Source organism: Hordeum vulgare, chromosome 7H (genome assembly GCF_904849725.1).
Source record: "Hordeum vulgare subsp. vulgare chromosome 7H, MorexV3_pseudomolecules_assembly, whole genome shotgun sequence".
NCBI classification, from domain to species: Eukaryota; Viridiplantae; Streptophyta; class Magnoliopsida; order Poales; family Poaceae; genus Hordeum; species Hordeum vulgare.
In genome coordinates, this window is record NC_058524.1 from 621,816,379 (window position 1) to 621,839,532 (window position 23,154).

General features: G+C 40.8%; 1 protein-coding gene and 1 pseudogene across 1 annotated transcript; both read left to right on the top strand.

The window, feature by feature from the left end:
- The first annotated feature begins 1,772 nt into the window (after nucleotides 1-1,772).
- Nucleotides 1,773-8,797, top strand: LOC123409582 (annotated as a pseudogene).
- Nucleotides 8,798-20,633: 11,836 nt separating this feature from the next.
- On the top strand, nucleotides 20,634-22,783 carry LOC123411438 (heme oxygenase 1, chloroplastic-like). The gene is made up of 4 exons (XM_045104379.1): nucleotides 20,634-21,081; nucleotides 21,671-21,894; nucleotides 22,305-22,412; nucleotides 22,499-22,783. The coding sequence occupies exons 1-4, from the start codon at nucleotides 20,682-20,684 to the stop codon at nucleotides 22,595-22,597; spliced, it is 831 nt and encodes a 276-aa protein (XP_044960314.1). The 5' UTR covers nucleotides 20,634-20,681; the 3' UTR covers nucleotides 22,598-22,783.
- Nucleotides 22,784-23,154: the final 371 nt, after the last annotated feature.

Here is a 23,154-nt window from a genome sequence, read left to right on the forward strand (position 1 = left end):
CACATTGCTAATTCGCATGCAGATAAAGCATGCATCTAGTAGGAGATGATGACAATGGATCGCCACGATAGTTGCAGTTTCTGACGAGATCATGCATGCAGTCTAAAACAAGATAAACTATCGAGATCGACATAGATATATATCTCACAGGAAACAAAAAGATAAAATTTGTCTTTGTACATGAATATATCTCCTTCATGCTCTTCATTCCAGATACTTTTAGTAAAACGATTTGATACCTCCCATTGTTAAAAAGCACGCCTAAAGCAAGGAGATCAAGATAAAATAGAGAGGGCGGGCGTACATTTGCATTGACAGGATACCAAAATTTTAGAACCTGGTCGATCCAGCTCACATGCATTATTGTTTAGTAAATACGCCTCAAAGTTGGAGGCTGCCACTGGAACCGGCCGTATCAATTCTATTTATTTTGTCGGCATGTACTATATACACACATGACTGCATTTGGTTAGTTGAGCTGTAATATCCTAAGAATGTATACAATCGATCTGTCACCTCAAAAATGAAATAAGATAAATAGAAGGCCGTGGTTATCCATCTCCACGGATCACAGAGTTGACAAGGAGGTTAACCCTAGACACGCAAGCACTCGATCGAATGAAGACATATGTAATAGTTAAGATGCTAACTAATTAAAGTGAAGTGATCGACGGTTAGCCATCGTCTGTGATGGATTGATCCAATATGAACGACATTTCCTTGGGAGGCACCAATCGCTCTCACTTTAAAAGGTGTAAAGTACTCCCTCCGTTCGTAAAGAAATATTCCCTCTGCCCTAAAATAAATGTCTCAAATATAACTTTATATTAGAACTATTATAAAATTCAGCCACTTATTTTAGAACGGAAGTAGTATAAGGGCATGTACAATGGTTGATAAGATAGTTTTATCTTAAATTTTGCATGTAATTTAGAGATGACAAAAATAAGAGTCTACAATGAGTCATCTCTTAGCCTTATCTTGTATAATTAGTTATTCCTAAAAACATGGTGAGACATATTGTGCTAAGAGATCACCTCTTGTCTTCTCTTAAATAAGAGAAGGCAAAGCCTTTTTTTTCTAGTTCTCTCTCCTCCACCTCATCATTTATCCTACGTGGCACTCTTAAGATAGCACCATTGTACATGTCCTAAGATATTTCGTTACAGAGAGAGTAGTCCGGATCCATTCGTATATATTGTACCTATACGACGGGAGACCCTAAACTTGCTACCTTTATGATTGGCTACCGGGTTGATCTGATCATATATGTCGATCAACCAAACATGCACAGTTGGTGGGCTTATTTAGGACAGTATAACCGCACCTAATCCGAGCTCTCTCAGGCGTTTGAGGATTTTGACCGTTAGATCTAAGATCTGGCTTGTCCTGGCCGTGTGATCTTAATCTTCTCGCTAACTGGGCCGCTGTCCTAAGGGGTTGCTACTCCCGAAGAAAAAACCGAGCACTCTGGTGACTTGGGCCGTTTCTCCAACCCATTTGGCCAATCTCCCAACCCGAAAGGAGACCAATCGATCGCTACCTCCCTCTACCTCTGGCTGCACATCCCTTCCATTTCGCCTTCTCCCTCGCCCCCTCCCGAACCGTAAGTTTGATCGAGCTACAACGATGCTGGTGATGTGGCCAGATCTGCTCTGCAGCTTCATCAGTTTTGCTCCCCTTTCCGTTTCCCTGCAACAAGTGATGGCAGATCCAAAACGTACAATTTGGCAGTGGCGACAAAGAGGGGGAGGCTGCTCCGGCGAAGACGTATGGTGGCTGTGGCGGTGGTGTGCGTGAGGAGAACGAGCCCACGAGTGACGAGTCTAGCACAAGGAGTTCCTTCAACGCTCTCCCTTCGCCGCTCGCACCGCCGCCGCCACACCATGCCATCCTCTGTTTGTCGGTTCCCCCTGCTTCTATTTGTTTTCTTTGATTGTTTTGGTTAGGTTCGGCTCTTTCTGTTGTTGCACGACTACGAAATGGCGCTTGCCGTTGGTGATATGTTGATTTGATTTTGTAGGGCCTGGTGATGGTGATGATATTTTGTTTGATTTAATTATAAGGCATGTGATGGCTGGATCAGCTAACCGCGTGATGATTTTGTTCCGATTATCGGTCCTTCTTTCACCCCCTTTTCCCTAATTCTTCCTCCATTTCTAGAATTTGTTTCTATTGATATTGTTCTTTGTGCTAAAAAAATGCAGGTTCTGTACGGACTTCAGCCTGATTCTGTTGGATTAGAAGGTGATGTCGGTTTGTGTGTGGGGAGCTGTATACTATGGTTGTGACGCCTTTTTTAGTTCCTGGTGATTTGGCTACCCAATTTATTTCTGTAGTCAGAATGACACAAATATAACCTTGGCTTAACCAAGGGATTATAGGTATACCACGAGCCAGTGTTCTTTGGTTCATAAGTTTTATTTTTGCTATGTTTGATGTCCCTTGTGATAGGATATGAGTGGAAAATAAATGACGACCCTGATCAAACAATACATCACATGTTTCTTAGTTGTTACTATCTTTGTTTACACAGGGAGTACATGCTTAGTCAACCGTATTAGAGAAAATTGTGACTTTCAGTGTTGCTGCTCCACAAATTTTCATATTCACAAGTAAATTTTTTTTTGCTTGCTTATAGTAGTCAAGTGTATGCTGCTCATGCTCCCTTCTTACTACTTGTATTTCTTGTAACTGGACATTTGGTGCTATATTTTTTCCTATCAGATATCAAATTCCTATGTGGTTTGAGTTATATAAATGATCAACATGTTGCAAACTCCACTCCACGTTGACTGCCAAATCAGGTGAAGGAAGAGGCAAGAAGGTCAGGATCCCCCATTGAAGCAAGTTCTGAAATTATTATCACTATATTAGTGGTCAAGAACTCAGAAGCTGGTGCAGGTTGGCTAAAAGTTCTAGAATCATACTAGCTCTCACTCACACTTATGGGTTCAGTCCTCACAGTAACATGTTCACGGTGCAGGTTAGCTACAGGCTCTAGAATCATACTAGGTCTCACTCACACTTATGGGCTCGGTCCTTCTACAGTAACATGTTCATGGTGCATGTTAGCTACAGGTTCTAGAATCATACTAGGTTTCACTCACACTTATGGGTTCAGTCCTTCAGCAGTAACATGCATATCTAATCAATGAATTGCGCCTCAAGGGGAAAACACTGAATGTGTTAATTGTAGTGCCATTTAGGACAGTATAACCACACTTAATGCCAGCCCTCTTAAGTCGTTGTTTGCATAGCAATGACAAGATCCCAGTTCCTAATTCCTAAATTGGATTTTTTTTACCCTGATGCCATGTTATACCATGTACCACTCTGTTATCTGTCTAATTTATAATTTGAAATGATCGCAGGTTCTCTACAAGGACGAATTTGAGCTACGTACTGTTGGATTTCTTTCTTTCTTCCAGTTTAATATGTGGGTCGGTGGCGTGCAACAAGTGGAGGAATTCACCCATCAATCATAACGATTGTTTATCTTCGCGTCCTCCTACTCGACGATGTTATGTGGTGGTATCTAGCTGCCACACCTTCACTCCAGCCTGCTGCCCTGTGCCTCCACCTCGAGTCATGCAATCACTCTGAGTCCATAACACATGAACTCAAGTTAATGTCGTGTTGATGTATTGTCAGTATTAAGGTGCATTGTTTACACACTTGGCTATTCTGAGCAAGGTAATTGGTACATGAGGTCACACCTTTCTAAGCATCCCACAAGTAGGGTGATTTCTTTAGGTTGCGACTAGGTCGGCGAAGCTGCATGTATCCATGTATGATAATCGCCATAGGTAGAGCTTTCGGCTCCTCCTAGCTGAAACAATGATGATCTCGCAAGCTATATTTACTACAGAAAGATAATGTATGCAGAGAACGAAAAGAGTACTGATTTGTGTATTTGTTGCCCTTTATTGCTCAGTTAAGTTAGTTCCTCCAATTACATGTAAAGTGGCACAACAAATTTTAAGCCGGACTGGAAAAAAATTGTAGTGCCATCGGAATTTGTATAAAGAATTATTTTTTTTGGCAAAATTACATTCTTGTGTTAGAAGATATTATTATCGATCTCTGTTAGCACGAAAGATATGATATGTAAGCATGTAGTGACTTCCTTTTGATGTGGTAATCAAGATTCTTAATTTCCTTAGATAATATACGATTATGTTTCTCATGTCCTCTGCTCTATCTCATGTATCCATAATTATATATAAGGTTTGGTGTTTCTGGTGCCTATTTGAGGTCTGCATCCCTCTCCAGTTCACTCTATGGCTCTATGCTGTCATAAAATATACTTCCCTCTCTAAAGAAATATAAGATCTTTTAGTTCACTTATTTTCGAAGTATTGTGTATATTGTCATGCTGCCATCTTCCATCATTTTTCATTGCCATTTTACATTGTGTTTAATTCCATGTTTGTTTGCAACTGCAAACAAGCTTGTATGCTTCAGCCAAACTATGCATAGCCATCCATTTTTTATCGTCTTGTCTTATGGTGCTTCCAACATTTATAAATAAGCTTATGTGCACATGAAAGTTGTAATGTTTCCCCAACTGAAGATGAGTTACATACTAAGAGATGTTGAAACAATCAACTTCCTCTCTTTAGTTACATAATACTATTATTTTGAAAAGTCAGAAAGCATAATATTTAAATCAATGGAAGAAAATGTATACAAAGTTACAAACTAAATTATATCCTGAATAAATAAGAGCCAAAATAGAAGGGTGCGGCAACGCGCGCCATCAATGATCTAGTAATACCATGTAGTCCCGCGATGCAAGTTGTTTAGGGAGATGCTTGTAAAAATAAATACATTTTCTCTTAAGTACTGTTGCTTGTTTATATAACAGAGATGCCTAATTGAACATATGTGCTATACAAATAAATATACCTGCAACATGACATCACCTTAATAGCATTAGTAGAGGACCAATTAGTTGTCATACACGCCTGTACTCTACTACTCTGTAGACAATTAAGCTGCAATTGCAGTAGACGAGAAATCCAAACTTTGTCGTGAGAGGCGTGATTCAGGACCATGGTTCAGCCGAACCTATACTCCACATCGTACAATTTAACATCTTTTTACATGTGGATTCTCGTCATGCATGTTAAATTCAGCCAACACTTCATGTCATGCATTGTTTAACACGTAAATATTTTCTGCCGTGCATTTTTAATCAACCATGCACCGACCCTTATGAACAGAGTTCAAAAATCAATGATGTCGAGCGTAGGTTCAGCTAAACCATGGTTCAATAAAATATTTTCGCTTTGTCACCACTCCTAAGTTTTATTTCCTTTTTTTCTTGTGTATAGCCAACAAGAAAGCACCTTTTCTTGGGAATAGTGCTCGGATCCATATGGGCCATGGCCCTAAGATACGTATTTCTTTGACAAATGACCATGCAAAAAATTTAGTGTGGCCATAGCATTTAGTTTTGGTATCGGCCCTTGCATGTTTGTAGAACTCAAAGCAAGAATGAAATCTAACTTGAAACATCAAGAACAGATGGGATTTGTCTTGAAGATAAAATTACTCCATAAAATTGACCAACGTGCATCATCACTTTCCCTTTCTTTGCACACATGATGACTGCAAAATTAAGTTCCCACGTCAATGGTCGTGCACTACAGGATAAATAATTCACTCCAAAAGTATGCAGGCCAGCAGATCGGTGAACATCATTATGAAATTATTAGCGGTCAAAACTTGCAATTAGTCGTTAAGTTTTCGAGCCGTCAGCATGCATGGTTTTCACTTGCTCTGCACGTGATACGTGTAGACGGATGTGACCAGTCAAAAAAATTAAACCGCGTGGCGACATGCAACGCACACATGTGGAGTATGAAACGGGGTACTTACTAGCTGCTCAGTTGCATGAATCATGGGATTAAATTGCCACAGAAGATAATCATGGCAGTATCACATTTTATTACTTATCTTTTACCAACTTAACCACATATCCATACGATAGTAGTGCTTAGGCTGGACATAATGGGAGTAACTTAGATAGTATAATATACTTGGGACTAGCAAACATGCTGATGTGGCAAACAATTAATGAAGAAAGAGAGGGTTAGAGCAACATAGGATCTATGATACGGAGGTAGTATATAAATGAGGTCATCTATGATACGGAGATAGTATCATACAATAATATCATATACATCATATTACTATATGATACTCCCTACTATGGCCAGCCTTATGAGTAGTAGTGCTCAGCGATGCACTAACCCACTACTTAAACTCATGAGAAATCTTCTTTTCTGATAAATGGTAGATTTCTTGGGTCAAAACAGGCATTAAGAAGATACAAACCTAATGAACAGGCACCCGACCTCTACACTCTAGGATGCACACTGACACGGCCAATGAGACACCCACTGCATTTTTCTTTTAGCCCATGCATAAAGCAAGGAGAGCAAGATAAGATGGAGATGTGGACATATAGACTAACAATTTGTTTAAACTTGTTACTAATATACTCCACGCCGATCAATCCAGCCCTGCATTATCCTCTTTTTTGTACATATCTACACCTCAAAAGGTGGAGGCTGCCGCTGAAACCGTATGATCATTTTGTATAGTTCGAGCTCTCGGCTGCTAGCTCTACAATGATACTGTACTATACACACATGATGGCGTGTACATGTTAGTTGTGCTGTACCGTCCTAAGAATGTATAGAGTCGACCTGTCATCCGGAACGAAACAACAAACACTAGAACGTGTGGTCATCATCTCCTCCCCCATAAAACGTATAAAGGAAAATGTATACCCACCTCATATTGTACACTATAGACCGTCATACGTATGCTATACGAGGTGAATATACGTACGGCGGCTTATAGTGTACAATACGAGATGGATATATATTCTCCTTTATACGTTTTGTGGGGAAGGGGTTGTACCGAAGCAAAAGTGTTCTTGAGAGTATACAAGAAGATCTCGACGGAAGATATCGGTGGTGCCGGCGATGTTCGTGCTGGGGGATTCGACGCTGGATGTGGGCAACAACAACCACCTCCCGGGAAAGGACGTGCCCAGGGCCAACGAGCCCTTCTACGGCATCGACTTCCCAGGCGGCGCAAGGGCCAACGGGCGGTTCAGCAACGGCTACAACATCGCTGATTTCGTCGGTATGTATTACACAAATTCACAACTATATTTACCATGCATGTGTTCGTGTGTTAACCTGATGGATGGGTGGTGCAGCGATGCATCTGGGGTTCGAGAGGAGCCCTCTGGCTTACCTGGTGCTGAAATCACGCAACTATCTCATCCCAAGCGCTCCGACAAGAGGAGTGAGCTATGCTTCCGCGGGCGCCGGTATCCTCGACTCCACTGTAAGTCACTTTAATTTGATTACATTAGCTACAAATATGGTTGGTTTGTTTTTGTTCTTCATAGAATTGTTTGGTTAGTTACATATGTACTAGATCAGCCATGCACCAGTCCGTGTACGTTTAGCATCCATTTATTTTAGAGGATTTGTTGTGTACTCCCTCCGTAAACTAATATAAAAACGTTTAGATTACTAAACTAGTGTTTTAAATGCTCTTATATTAGTTTACGGAGGGAGTATAATATATTTGTAGTAGTACAATATAATGTTTTGGTATATATGGCATTGCATGAGGAACGGAGGCACATCGATCGATCATGTCGGCACGTTACCTAGCTACAGAAACTAGTAAGAATAATCTAATAACTAAGTTGTCTTATGGTTACGCAGTCATGACATGCTCACAACAGTAATCATCAAAATGCACCATCAGTAATTAATCTTCTCCACTTCTAGTACGAGAGCCACGTTTGTCTGTCAATTAACTGCAAGTGTTGCTCTGAAGTGTCCTTGTGGTTTGTAATTCAAACTGAGTTTAATAATTTTAAATAAAAAATTAACGGCGGTAACTCCATGTCACAAGAGTTGCAGGTTATGTAGAGTTGCAGGTTATATAGAGCAAATATATTGTTACTACTAATGAACCGAGCGCAGCTGTTTGAACTCTAATAACTAGCCCAACCTACTAATTGTATCGTATGTGTTGTGCGTGCAGAACGCGGGAAAGAACATCCCGCTGTCAAAGCAGGTGAGCTACATGGAGTCGACGAAGGCCGAGATGGAGGCCGTGGGGGCAGCCACAAAGTCTCCAAGCACCTCGCCAGCTCCTTCTTCCTCCTGGGCTTCGGCAGCAACGACCTCTTCCAGAGCATACCAACGTCCCAAGCCGATGTGGCCGCACTCTATGCCACGCTCGTCTCGAACTACTCCGCCGCCATCACTGACCTGTATGGGATGGGCGCGAGGAAGTTCGGGATCATCAGCCCTGGACCAGTGGGGTGCGTGCCCCGGGTGCGTCTGTTGAACGCGACGGGCGCCTGCAGCGATGGCATGAACCGCCTTGGCGCCGGGCTCGCCGCGGCGTTCAAGTCTGGCCTCGCCACCGCCCTCGCTCCGACGAGGCTCCCGGGCCTCACGTACTTCCTCGCCGACTCCTTCGCCGGCACGCGGGCCAACTTCGACGACCCCCAAGCGGCCGGGTTCGTGAACGCCGATAGCGCGTGCTGCGGGAGCGGTAGGCTGGGCGCGGAGGGTGAGTGCTTGCGGAACGCGACGCTGTGCGGTGACCGCGATGCGTATGCTTTTTCTTTGACAGCGTGCATCCCAGCCAGCGGGCTGCCGAGCTTGGTGCGCAGGCGCTCTTCGTCGACGGCCCGACACAGGTCACCGCACCCATCAGCTTCAAGGAGCTGGCTCACAAGAGATGATTGATTGATTCCTTGAAAATTAATACAATACGTCGTAATTGATTGTGTTGAGTTTTAGTGATCTTGTATGTTATTGTATTTCTTTTGAAAACTCCATATATTGCCAAATAATGTTCATGCAACCTGCAGGGTAAACATTAGGCGTCATGCAGGATGGCAGGCCTCCCACAACACAGCGTCAGACTTAATACTAAGTTAATACAAAGTCAGTACAAAGTTAACACTAAATTTAGGATGAGTTACTGTGTTTGCCTCCCTTTTATATTCTACTCGTATAAAGTTAGTACAAAGTCGATTCATTTATTTTAAAGCAGAGGGAGTATTAACTTTAGACCATGGGATCTTTTGCAGCAGTTTCATTTGGATCGAGTGATCATGTGATTTGCGAAATTAACCAAAGTCATCTCCCATGGAAAAGCGACACGCCTAATTTGTGAATTAACCTGTTGTCTTATATGCAAGTAAACAAAATCACTAGACTACTGGATTGAAATCGACCAACATAATACAAACTAGTACTACCTCTGTGAACTAATATAAAAGCTTTTAGATCTTTATTCTATCAATTTAAATGCTCTTATATTAATTTACGGAGGAAGTACTTAATACATACCTTTAGATACAAGAAAAGATACGCCGATATAGTACAGCGTTCCACGGACTGAAATACTCTATGTGGCACCGCACTGCTGTCAACGTAGGATCAATAGAGACATTGTAAGTTAATAGAATCGATCTGAGCGGCAATGGATTGACGCTAAGTCTTCAAACATACAAAAGAAACTGACAATTTATCATGGTGGCCTAAATACATGAAATCGCTAATTAAGAATTACTCCTTTCAAAGATCACTCTCATCTTTTTATTTTGAGAAAAATGACGCACTGCATGTGTGCCACTTATAGTAACATGAGAGTTTTTTTTTCATAGATCAGTATTTTCAAAATGTTTTATCTCTTAAACCATGTGTCTAAATCTCAAACCGTTTTTACCATTGGGTTCCTCACATCGAGATCTTCAAAACTAGATCTCTTGTTGATAAGTTTTGATGAACTTTTTTCACGAAAATACCGGACAGAAAAACCATGCCTCTTGCGAAAGGAAAAAATAAAAAACATATTTTTTTTCGTTTCCGAGAGGCATGGCCGTGCCTCTCCCGAAATCAAAAGTTTGCCTCTCGCGAAAGCAAAACCTTGCCTCAAGCGAAACCAAAAAACAAAAAATGCATTTTTTTTTCATTTCCGAGACGCACGGCCGTTGCTCTCGCGGAAGCAACACCGTGTCTGTCAGGAAAGTAAAACAGTGTCTCTCGCAAAAAACACAAAAAACACGTTTTTTTCGTTTCCGAAAGGAACGGCCGTGCCTCTCGCGGAAGCAAAATCGTGTCCCTCCTGAAAAAAATTTAGAAAACCTTTACTTCATTTCCGAGAGGCACGGTTTTTGAAAAAAAAAACAGAAAATGCATTCTATCATGAAAAAAACATTTTTTTAATCATTGGAAAGCTAGGAAAGACAGATGTAAAACTGAAACAATAAAAAGATCAGAAAAAATCAATATAAAAAGCCGAAAACACGTGTAAAAATAATAAAATAATAAAATTCAAAGGAAACACAGGGGACACGACATGTGGCGAAAGGAAACACAGGGGACACGACATGTGGCGATCGCTGGAGGCTCCTGGAGAAGTGTTCTTTAACTATTTGCTCTCCTAAATAGAGGATAATGGACGTGGGCTCTTTTGGGCTTCAGTACACAACACATCAAGGTAATTGTGGCTGGGCCTAAACTAATTATATCTCCACGTAGAGTACACCACAACCGTATCCTGAAATCACTAATTAAGGAATCTAATATCGAAGCAGATATTCTCGCTAAGCATACTTTAGAGCTTTCTTTTGCGCGCTATGTGTGCTCCTTAAAACTCCCATCCTAAATTGTATCCCAATGTATTTCGACTATGATAAATAAATAAAGTATGTTTAGACTAAAAATAAACAAAATTAGTAGTACTCTTTGAGAGATCACTCCCAGCTTTCAGGTCGGCACACTGCATGTGTGCCATTTGTCGTATTCTAGATGTTTTTCTTTTTTTTCTTGTTTTGTATTTTCAACAACAAATTATCTCTTAAAACGTATGTACAAATCTGAACCGTTTTCATCGTTGGATTCCTTGCGACGATAACTTCAAAAGTAAATCCCATGTTGATAGGTTTTTACGAACTTTTCTTTCACGGAAAAACCGGACGAAAAGACCGTACTTCTCTTGAAAGAAACAAAATAAGAAATGTGTTTTAATGTTCCCGAGAGGCCTCTCGCGGAAGCCAAAAAATGTGTTTTTTCGTTTTCACCGTGCCTCTCACGGAAGAAATACCGTGCCTTTCGCGAAAAAACAGAATTTTTTTTCTATCCGAATGCCTCTCACGAAAGCAAAGTCGTGCCTCTCACGAAACAAAAGAGAATAGAAAATGCGTTGTTTTTCCGATTCCGAGAGGCACGGCCATGCCTCTTGCGAAAGCAATTCTTTGCCTCTCGGGGAAGCAAAACCATGCCTCTTGAGGAAGGAAAAATACGTTTTTTTCGTTTTCGAGAGGAGCAGACGTGTGTCTCACGGAAGCAAATCGGTGCCTCTCGTGCAAAAAAAAGTGCTTTTCTGGGTAAAAAATTGTGTTTCCTTGCGAAAGAAAATAATTTTTTCTTCAAAAGCTAAGAAAGATTGGTGGAGAACAGGAACACTGAAAAAGCCCTAGAAAAAGCCCATCTAAAAACCGAAAACATGTGCGGAAAAATTAAAAAAATAAATTCCAAAGGTAACGCTCAGGGTACGATATGAGGCGGCGACTGAGAACGCGTCGAGTAATCATTGGGAGGCTTTCGGAAGAGCGCTCGCCAACTAGTTACTCCCACCGTATCCTAGCGCTACCTGAATCAAATCTTAGCACCCTGAATCTTTTGAGGGTGGCGATCGTTGGCCGGCTCGAAATACCCTATTTGACACATTTTGCGTTAAACTGTCGAGCTTTCCCATAGTCTGGCGATGCAGCGAGGAAGTTGGGTCGGCCTGTTAATGTGTAGCAGCGTTTTCGGTTTTAGGAACGTTCCAAAGATTAGAACCGGGTTTTCTTTTTCTTTCTTTGTTATTTTTTTGTCCATCTTTTTCCATTTAATTTTATTTTTACTTTCTGGTTTTGATTTCTTTTTTATTTTGTTATTTTCTGTTTTTTGATTTGTAAATTTCAAATATTTTTCAAAAGTTTAAAATATATTCTCGTCTTAAATTATTGTTTACTATTTAGAAATATATTCATACCTGAAGAAATCTTCAGTAATTTCAAAGACAATTCTCCTAATCAAAATTTATTCAAATTTTGAAAAATGTTCTCGTGTTTGTTCACTTTTGAGAAAAATATTCATGTTTAAAATATATTCGCGGTTTCATCAATTTGTTTGCAGTTCAAAAAGTATTCCCTTGTTTCAGTTTTTGTTAGCATTTCCACAAAAGCATATAATACAAGTTTTGTTTGCAATGGAAAATGTTATATTTTAACTTATGTGTTCTGAATTAAAAAAAATCATGTTTCCCTTTTTTATTCAGAACTTAAAATATGTTCATGATCTTAGAAAATATTCAGAAAACTTTTTGAAAAATTTCAACAATTACAAAATATGTTCGAGAACTTCAGATATGTTCCTACTTTGAAAATTTTAAAAGAAACCATGTTTTTAAATTTCTCCAGAAATTCAAACAATGTTGGAAAAGTTTAGTAAATGTTCCCACTTTCAAATAAAAATCACAAATTTAGAAGTATTCATTTTGAAATTTTGTTCCTAAGTTCAAATAATGTTTTGTGAATTAACAAAGATTTGCATGCAAAAAATGTTTGGGCAATTTAAAAGTTCAAAAAATATTATGTTTCCAAATTTTGTTCGTGAATGCAAAAAATGTTTGGGCAATTAAAAATTGTGCATACTTTGAAAATTGTGCTTTTATTTTTGAATAAAATTGTCTTTTCAAATTTTGTTCCTGTTTTTCGGAAAACTCTTTCTAAAAATTGGTCGTGATTTAAAAATTGATATTGTTTTCAGTTTTCTTCCTTTTTTTTAGAAAAATGGTGGGGAATACCCAAAAATAGTCACATTTTCGGGAAATGTTCAAGGTTTTAGACAAAGATTCCTAGGAACTAAGGTCACCCTTACTTGTACTTTAGTTTGTGGGTTTTTTTTTTTTGCGAATGTTTAACATTTTACCATTTTAGTTTAGTTCTTTTAACTTTGCATTGCAAGTTTAGCACAAATGCTAAACTGTCGCAACGGCTAGCGCATCATGCCTGCGTGGACGTGGCTTATGCCCATCGAAAACTGCTGCATCCATGGAATTACTAGCTTCATGTATATACGTTGATTTAATATTTAATTGAATGATAGGTTCATGCACGCAAGTTTACTTGTCGAGTACTAGTATAATCTTGCACTCACGACTTCGACGTGAGTTTAGTAGTCATGTACACAACAAGGATAAAAATTTTCTACATGAAGATCTGCATCTTAGGTAGGACTTTTCATGGGTTGACGCAGCCATGGGCGCTACCAATATACTTCATCCGTTCTTTAATACAGTATAAGTTTTTTTTAGAGATTTTACTAAAAGAGTACATACAGATGTATATAGGCATATTTTGAAGTGTATATTCACTCACTTTGCTCCATATGTAGTTCCTAGTGGAATATCTAAAAAAAACTTATATTGAGGAACCGAGGGAGTATAAGACTGGTGCTGGAGGACTACAACAAAACTAACATTGATGTTTTATTGTTAAATACGGCTTTGTTATTAACAAGAAACGATTCACCATGTCATCATGTTTGGCCACCGTTTCTCCGTACGCCTGCAAAATCAGAGGCTCTAGGACATTTTTTTCTACATGATGATACTGGACATTAGGTAGGACTTTTGATGGGTTGATGCACAAGTTCTTGACGGCTGCCGTGAGCACTACCAATATATAAAACAGGTGCTGGAGGACTACAACAAAACCTACATCTTGTCGTTTTCTTGTTAAACACGGCTTCGTTATTCACAAAATATGATCCGTCGCCATCACAAGGTCACCATCTTGTTTCTGCCTGAGCCTGCAAAATCAGCGACTATAGGACATTTTTTAGAAGTTCTTGTTGACAGCCATAGCCACTACCAATATATAAAACTGGTGCTGGAGAACTACAACAAAACCAACATTGACCGGTTTTGTTGTCAAACATGGCGCTGTTATTAACAATAAACGATCCATCTCCATCACAAGATCACCATATTTGGCCACATATTTTGTATGCGACATGACATTTTTTTCTACATGATGATATTGGACATTAGGTATGACTTTTGATGGATTAATGCACAAGTTCTTGATGGCAACCGGACCAATACCATTATATAAAAGAGATGCTAGAGGATTACAACAAAACCAACATCGACGGTGGTTTTCTTGTTAAAAATAGCTGTGTTATTAGCAATAAACGATCCATCGCCATCACAAGGTCATAATTTTTGGCCACCCCTTTTGCATGAGCCTGCAAAATCAAAGGCTATATGACATTTTTAGAAGTTCTGGCTTGCACCCATGGCTATTACCAATATATAAATCATGTGTTAGAAGACTACAACAAAAACAAAATTGACAGTTGTTTTCTTTTTAAACACGGCTCTATTATTAGCAATAAACGATTCATCGCCATCACAGGGTCACCATGTTTGGGCACCATTTCTGTATGAACCTGCAAAATTATAGGCTATAGGGCATTTTTTTCTACATGATGATACCAGACGTTAGGTAGGAATTTTGATGGATTAATGCACAAGTGCTTGATGACATCCCTGGCCACTGCCACAATATAATACAAGTGGTGGAGGACTACAACAAAACAAACATTGACTATGGTTTTCTTGCTAAACATGGCTCTGTTATTAACAATAGACAATCCATCGCCATCACAAGGTTACCATATTGGGCCACCGTGTTTTGTGTGCGCCTGCAAAATCAGAGGCTATAGGTATATGATTGTGTTAGACATTAGGGATTTTGATAGGTTGATGCAGAAATTCTTGACGGCAGTTGTGGCCACTATCAATAACACATGTGCCGGAGGACTACAAAAAATCATCATTGCCAATGCTTTCCTCGTTAAATACGTCTCTGTTATTAAGAGTAAACGATCCATCGCCATCACAAGGTCATCATGTTTGGCCACTATCCCTACATGTGCCTGCAAAATCAGATGCTATAGGACATTTATTTCTACATCATGATATTAGACATTGTGAATTTTGGTGGGTTGATGCACAAATTTCTGATGACAGCCGTGGCCACTTCCAATAAAAGAGGTGTTGGAGGACTACGACAAAATAAACATTTGCCCGTGTTTTCCTTGTTAAACACGACTCTATTACTAACAATAAACGATGCATCTATAGGAGATATGCCCAAGAGGCAATAATAACAGTTGTGATTTATCTCCAACTTTGTAATTAAAGTTTCTGTTCTATGCTATAACTGCAATGGTCCTTGAGCCCGTATATCCATAAGGATCCGATAAAATCCCATGGGCTTGTTTGGAATAATAAACGGTAAAATATATTCCTAGTGATGCCTCTAAGACAAGGTCAATTGTTGCATGATGGGCACGTTTTCTAGATCATAGGCATGACTATGTGACAAATTCGAGGACACAATGATAAAAGAACACTAATGTTGTACCGACCCAAATTGACGTTATGCTATGAGATACATTCATCACAAGTGAATTGTACATTACACAGGGAAGGTTAACGTTTCACATAATTCTATAGACCATGTGAGTATCGAGATCCTTCATGCAAGCTTCATGAACTTCAGGGTTTGTTAAACATCATCTGTAATAGGGCGGCTATTACAGCATCATACTGGTTCATGGATAACTATGACAAGGGACTTGGTAGCTCAAGATTGGAAATTGCTCCTCCATCGTTGGAAATAAATTATCAGGGCCCTCTCTGTATTACGTTATCCATCATCTTTTGACCAGACATAGTGTGTGATTTGATCACAGGGATGCCAGAACGTGCGAACGCGAAAAGAGAACAAAACCAGAAACGAGGTAACCGGCATACTGAACAAGTTGTTAATTCATTAGTATGCCATTAAATCTCATCTTGGGTATTTGTAACATATCGTGAAGCAGCAGAAATAGTATTCAGTAACTACATATGCACTAGAGTATTCATTTATGTGCATATGGGGATCAATATGGATGTCCATGGTTCAGTTGTTTATTATTGATCAAAAAAGAGTTTGGGTCATGTCTATACTTCACCGAACCTACAAGATCACACACTTAAGGATCATCTATCTGCTGAGTAATAGACAGGAAGTTCAAGAAAAACACTACTTGGAAAATTCTTATAGGTGAACTCAAATAAGTGAAGGGAGCGAATAGGGAAAGTAGCAGTGGCGGGTGACATATTACAACCACGAGAGTTATAGACAGAACAGTGGAGCGGGCGAAGTCTCATACCCGCCACAATAAGCACTTTTGAGTATGTTGATGTGAGGAATGCTAATGATATCGGGTGGTAAATCGGACCCTTCACTGGTCTGCAAGGCAATATTGGTCGGCATGTCACAAGCCCCGTCACTGATAAGTGGCTACAACCGGTGCCCAAAAAAACTATCCAGATATTAGCTATGGCGAGAACAAGTTTGTTTCCTCCACACATAAGTTAGATGTGATCTTTCGAATTCAACTCTAAGATTTCCGCCTGCCACCCCAAAGTAGCACGCGCGGGTTGTCCGGCATGCACGTCGCAGTAGAAGAAGTCTATCTGCACGCGCATGCCCCCTCCCCTAAGGAGGCCGGTAGTGTAGTGCCCTATTGGTATTTTCCCGTCAGCAAGTTCGACGAGATTAAGGAGATTTGGATGGACTCCGCAGCAAGGCGCAAGCCACATGGAAAGATGGAGAATTAGGCACGGTGTCAAGCTCCACAACCCTTTCGCTGATGAGGTTGAGGATTGGGCATGTGAGATGACGCTGGTGTAATCCGGCGCACGCTATGGATCGAGACTTTATTTCAATTTCAAATTGCCCATTACTAGCGGATGTTAGCTTTGGATGACCGGCTTCATATGTCTGCGGGCTGGTCCCTCTGTCCGCAAAAGGATGCGGGCGAAATTTTGCATGTTAGTTTTGGATGATCGGCTTCATATGTCTGCGGACTGGTCCCTCTGTCCGCAAACAGATGCGGAAGAAATTTTGCATGTTAGTGATGGAGATGACTTAATATTAGATATGATCATGTCGTAGATTGAAGTTGTCTCAAAAAAATAACGTGGTACATTGAAGAGTTCTATTCTTTCTGTTCTTCTTTTTTTATTCGTTTGCAATCCAACTGTTACAGTTTCTGTCGAGTTGATCGATGGAATTGATCTAGCTAGGTTCTACGGGGCTCATTTATGTACGCGAGTGTTTGGCTGGACACGCAAGCAGTGTTGGTTGTAAAAGAATCAGTCAAGCTCTGCTTGCTTTGCTAGGTTTAGGTTTGCATTTACGTATACAACTTCACCTGAATTAGTTCTATAGTACTCTCTTCGTTCCAAAATAAACGACTTAAAAATGATTTAATTTTACACTATTTTTAGTGCAAAGTTAAATCATTTTTAAATCACTTATTTTAGAACGTATGAAGTACTATAAAACCAACCAATGAGATATAGTGAAAAAAATCTGTAAAATGCTGGGTACACCCTCTAGGTCCGCCAATGGCAGCACGTACACAAGTGGGGATGCAAATGGGCCAAAGGGGATCAGCCCAAGTGGGTAAGAGAATCTGTCGTGCTCACGTTCCATCGTCGACTCGCCTTCCCTGCCACGATATCCAAGCGCGCGCTATAAGAGAAGCCGCTCCTCCCATGGCAGTGGCACACACGGCAGTACCTCGCCACCACCCCCCGCACTTCCATTTCGCCATTGTCGACTCCATCTCCATGGCGCTCCCAGCAGCAGCAACCCTCGGCTCCTCCCCGCTCGTACCTAATATTTCCGATCTGCTTATCAAAGGCTTACCGCCCAGTGTGTTCAGAGAACACACAGTCGACATGGATTTTATGGTATAGTACAATATTTCCGGACAATAAAGGGCCCAAGGTTAAAGAATCTGTCTCAAAATAGAGAGGTACATTGTGGCTGTCTGATTCCATCGGCAATTGAGCTGTGACGATGAAACATGCCCTATGTATTGATTTGTTGCGAAACGAGTAAAGTTAAAAGCATATGATGAGATCAAGGGAGAGAATGTTAGGTTGATCTCTCGTTCAATGGGCCCAACGGCCCATTGGAACCTTGACCCACGCCCTGATCGGGGGCGTCCAGCCCAAGCAAGGCTGGTGGACCCCTGTCGCGCAGTTCTATAAAGAGGAGGTGGGGACCATGGCACAAGATACGAGGTTCATCGCCGTCACTGGTTCCCCACTCTCAACCCTAATCCGATCCAGAGGGTAGCACTGAAGCGATGAGAAGTCCATCACCGCCGCTACCGCATCTCTCTCTCCTTCCCCACCGTCGTCACCACCTCACTACGGTCGCTGGAGGGAGGTCATCGAGTGCACAACAAGGTAATAAATCACTATCTCATCCCGAACACATCTAGCCTAAGATCCACGGGATCTATCAAATATCACAAATTATTTGAAAACCCATCATTCTGTCACATGAGCAATAATATGATACGTTTGTCCAAAGAAAACATGTGTGAAATCATAAACATTAGAGGATTCTTTAATTGTATCGAAGGAATACACATCACTATAGCACCCTTGGAATAAATCACATAGATTGTAAACCGTCAATATCAGTGCCGGAGCTATGTTGGGGCCATCCGTGCTGCCCACTTATAATTAAGTGGGCCGGCCAATCAGCACACACAATACAACGTGCATGTTCTTTTTTTATCCGGTTTAACCAACCATACAAGTCCCATTTAATTAGAGTGAAGCACAGCATGCATCTCCTCCTTTATAGGTTCTTTCTCTCTAATTATCACGTGTAGGGCTTGTATATATATCCACACCTTTAGAGCTAATTATTGTTAGTTCAAGCTAACAACTGACGTATATAAATTAATGAGACTCAATAACAAAGAGCGATGTGGGACTATTTAATAAAGTACAAATCCAAATAGTAAAACATAGATATTAGTTAGCTCGGTTGGTTGTTGAATTTGCAAAACACTACACTGATCGTGAGTTCGATTCCAACTTGGTTGCAATATTTTTTCTACTTTGAAAGAAGCCTAAGGCAGGCCCAGAAAGCGCAGCAGAGAGGTAACTGGGCCACAGGTTCGCTTACGTCGCTTGGCCCATAATTTTGAAAACGTTTCCTTTTTAGCTTCTTATTGGGCTGCGGGTTAATTGTGATAAAACAGAAGGTTTTTTCTGTAAAACATGCATGACGGACTAAGAATATCTATTTCTTTTATTAGTAGGTACAGAGATATAGATCTTTAGAACTTTATTTATTATTAGCACAAATCCACGTGCGTTGCAACGGAGAAAACAATCCTTCCTCTCCACCTCCTTCACACACACAAGACAATATTACAAATTATTTGAAAACCCATCATTCTGTCACATGAGCAATAATATGATACGTTTGTTCAAAGAAAACATGTGTGAAATCATAAACATTAGAGGATTCTTTAATTGTATCGAAGGAATACACATCACTATAGCATCCTTGGAATAAATCACATGGATTGTAAACCGTCAGTATCAGTGGCGGAGCTATGTTGGGGCCATCCGTGCTGCCCACTTATAATTAACAAGCCGGCCAATCAGCACACACAATACAATCGTGCATACTCTTTTTTTTATCCGGTTTGACCAACCATACAAGTCCCATTTAATTAGAGTGAAGCACAAAATGCATCTCCTCCTTTATAGGTTATTTCTCTCTAATTATCACCTGTGTAGGGCTTGTATATCCACACCTTTAGAGCTAATTATTGTTAGTTCAGGCTGACAACTGACGTATATAAATTAGTGAGACTCAATAACAAAAAGCGATGTGGGGCTATTTAATAAAGTACAAATCCAAATAGTAAAACATAGACATTAGTTAGCTCAGTTGGTTGTTGAATTTGAAAAACACTACACTGATCGTGAATTCGATTCCAACTTGGTTGCAATATTTTTTCTACTTTGAAAGAAGCCTAAGGCAGGCCCAGAAAGCGCAGCAGAGAGGTAACTGGGCCACAAGTTCGCTTACGTCGCTTGGTCCATAATTTTGAAAACCTTTCCTTTTTAGCTTCTTATTGGGCTGCGGGTTAATTGTGAAAAAATAGAAGGTTTTATCTGTAAAACATGCATGACGGATTAAGAATACCTATTTCTTTTATTGATAGGTATAGATTAAAGAATACTCCATCCGTCTTAAAATAACTGTCTCAAGCTTAGTACTCCATCCGTTCCATAATATTAGTCTTTTTAGAGATTTCATTAGAGGACTACATACGGATGTATATAGACATACTTTCGAGTGTAGATTCACTCATTTTGCTCTGTATGTAGTTCCTTAATGAAATCTCTTAAAAGACTTATATTTAGAAACGGAGAGAGTATAATTTTGTACTAGAGCTAGTACAAAGTTAAGACACTTATTTTGGAATGGAGAAAGTATGCAGCACACAAGTGGGGATGCAAATGGGCCAAAGGGGGGCAGCCCAAGTGGGTAACAGAATCTATCGTGCTCCTCCAAGCGCGCGCTATAAGAGAAGCAGCTCCTCCCGTGGCACCCGCGACAGTATCTCGATCGCCACCACCCCAAGCACTTCCATTTCGCCATCGTCGACTCCATCTCCATGGCGCTCACAGCAGCAGCAACCCTCGGCTCCTCCCCGCTCGTACCTATCTTCGTCACCGCCGCCGGGATGAACAGCAGCGGCATGTCCGTGTCGTTCGGGGCGCGCAGCGTGCCGGGGATTTCTCTGGCTATTCATTCCCGGCGGAGGAGGATTGTCGCGGTGGGGGCGGCGGCGAGAGGGGAGGAAGCGGCGGAGAAGACCTTCGTGGAGGAGATGCGGGCTGTGGCGATGCGGATGCACACCAAGGACCAGTCCAGCGAAGGGGAGAAGGAGCAACGAGGACCGTCGCTCAGCGAGCTGGAGCCTAACCTTGAGGCCTACCTGCGCTTCCTCGTCGATAGCAAGCTTATCTTCCAGACGCTCGAGAATATCGTCGACCGCGCCGCCGTCCCATGGTGTGAGTCACTGCAAACCCCCTGTCCTTTCTTGAAGTTTTGCGAAAACATATTCTGTTTTGTCCGTCATAGTACACTTCAGTTTTACGTTGATGTTGTTAACTTGTTATAATGTTTCCACTGGTTGTTGGTTATGGACTGGTTTGGCTGGCTTGGTGTGATAAACTTTGTTCTGGTTAATTATTCTGTTTTTTGGAACGAAAAGAATAGCTGGCCATATCTAGATTGTCTATATTAATCTGGTTTGACGAATAGATGTTATACTTATCTGTTTTAGTTGAACTTGTGAAATTAATCCATGGTTGTTTACTTTGAAGAAACAAAGGGACCTTTAGCTGCATAGTAATATTATTAACAGTAACATTGTATGGTCACTAGGTTGGAACTGGAATGTTAGCTCAATGAATGTACTTTGTTTATTCTGCTTAGAACAATAAATGCCGTAATTACTGAAATATCAGCAGATTCTGTACTGTACTGTAACCTTTTTCTGCCGTAAATTACAGTTCCCTAAGAAGGAGCTGGCACAATTCTTTAATCATTGTTGGCTAGATGCTGCTCATTGACATTTCAGTTATCTATCGCTATCAGATGGGGAGTTTCGGAATACTGGGTTAGAGAGATCGGAGGCACTGAAGAAAGATCTGAAATGGTTAAGTGAAACGGGTCACACAATTCCAGAACCATCTGCTGATGACACTAGATATGCTTCATATCTGGAAAAGTTGTCTGAGAAGGACCAGCATGCATTTTTCTGTCACTACTATAATATGTACTTTGGGCAATCTGCTGGAGGTCGAATGATCGGCAAGAAGGTACCACTTTTCAGCACACAACCTTATACCAAAACTTTCATGTGAGGTCAAATAGTGTGTGTATTTGAATGGCTTCACATATTGTTGTTAACAATGTGTTGTTGGCACCGGTTCTTCTGATTGAAATTCCAAAAGAAGGTAGTAATATGCTATTATTGTATGCACTCCGTTGAGGGTCACTTTATATACAGATATGTTTCATATATCCTTCTTCTGCTATATGCAAATACTTCTACATTCGTTCTATTGCTGGCCATTTCGTTGTCGAGCATGAATCCTTATCTTTGCTTATCCAAAACAATTCAGGGCATCATCGCTGACTGTAATCTGTCAGTGTGTTGCGAGAGGTTCTTGTTCCTCCGTTGATAAATATCGTTTAACCTAGTAATCATGCCCTCTATTCTTTTCAGATTGCTGACAAGATTCTGAACAAGAAAGAGCTGGAATTCTACAAGTGGGAAGGTACCCTGTCCGAGTTGCTGCAGAATGTCCGTGAAAAACTTAACCAAGTTGCTTCTGTAAGTCCAAAAGCGTTGATTTCGTGTTCCATATTTTTCTGCCCGTGTGTCTCTCAGTGTCTTACCCCGATCGCATCTATGCTCAGAGCTGGACCCGGGAAGAGAAGAACCGCTGCCTGGAGGAGACTGAGACGTCGTTCGCCTATTCAGGAGAGCGTCTGCGCAAGATATTCACCAGAGCCTAAGGTTTTACGTTGTATCAATTTCTTGTCAGTTGTATCAGATCGTCCGATGGTATCGTAGTACCACGATACTATGTGATCTTCATTTTTATTGTTCTCAGTCTTGGGGAGCTCACATGAGCTGGTGTGCTAGGCAGCCCAAGTTCAAGCGTCAGCACTCTCTTAATAAAATACCATTGTGGTTCCTCCACCGTTAGTCTTGTTTTTCATATTGAAAAATAGGGATTTTTTCACTGTTTTGATCTATTGTTTGAAGTTGTGCATAAAATGAACCCAATTTGAAAAGATTTGACGATCTAACCCTTTTTGAAACGCCATAAGCCGTGGCGTTTCTGCCCCACTATGAAACGTCAGTCTACCGAGGCGTTTTCTGGCACCACCATAACGCCAGTCCACCGTGGCGTTGCAGCCCACCGCAGAAACGCCAGCCGTCTTGGCGTTGCAGCCCACCTCAGAAACGCCAGAGGCCTCGGCGTTTCTTTAAACCAGAAACTGTCAACACTTTTCCAACTTACACACAATATGAAGTTAGTACATGTTCCAACTTGCTAGTTTGTTCC

Coding starts and splice junctions, on each gene's coding strand:
- LOC123411438 (XM_045104379.1), top strand. CDS start 20,682: ATGGCGCTCACAGCAGCAGCAACCCTCGGCTCCTCCCCGCTCGTACCT. Junction 21,895..22,304: donor GTCGAATGATCGGCAAGAAG/GTACCACTTTTC, acceptor TATTCTTTTCAG/ATTGCTGACAAGATTCTGAA. Junction 22,413..22,498: donor AACTTAACCAAGTTGCTTCT/GTAAGTCCAAAA, acceptor ATCTATGCTCAG/AGCTGGACCCGGGAAGAGAA.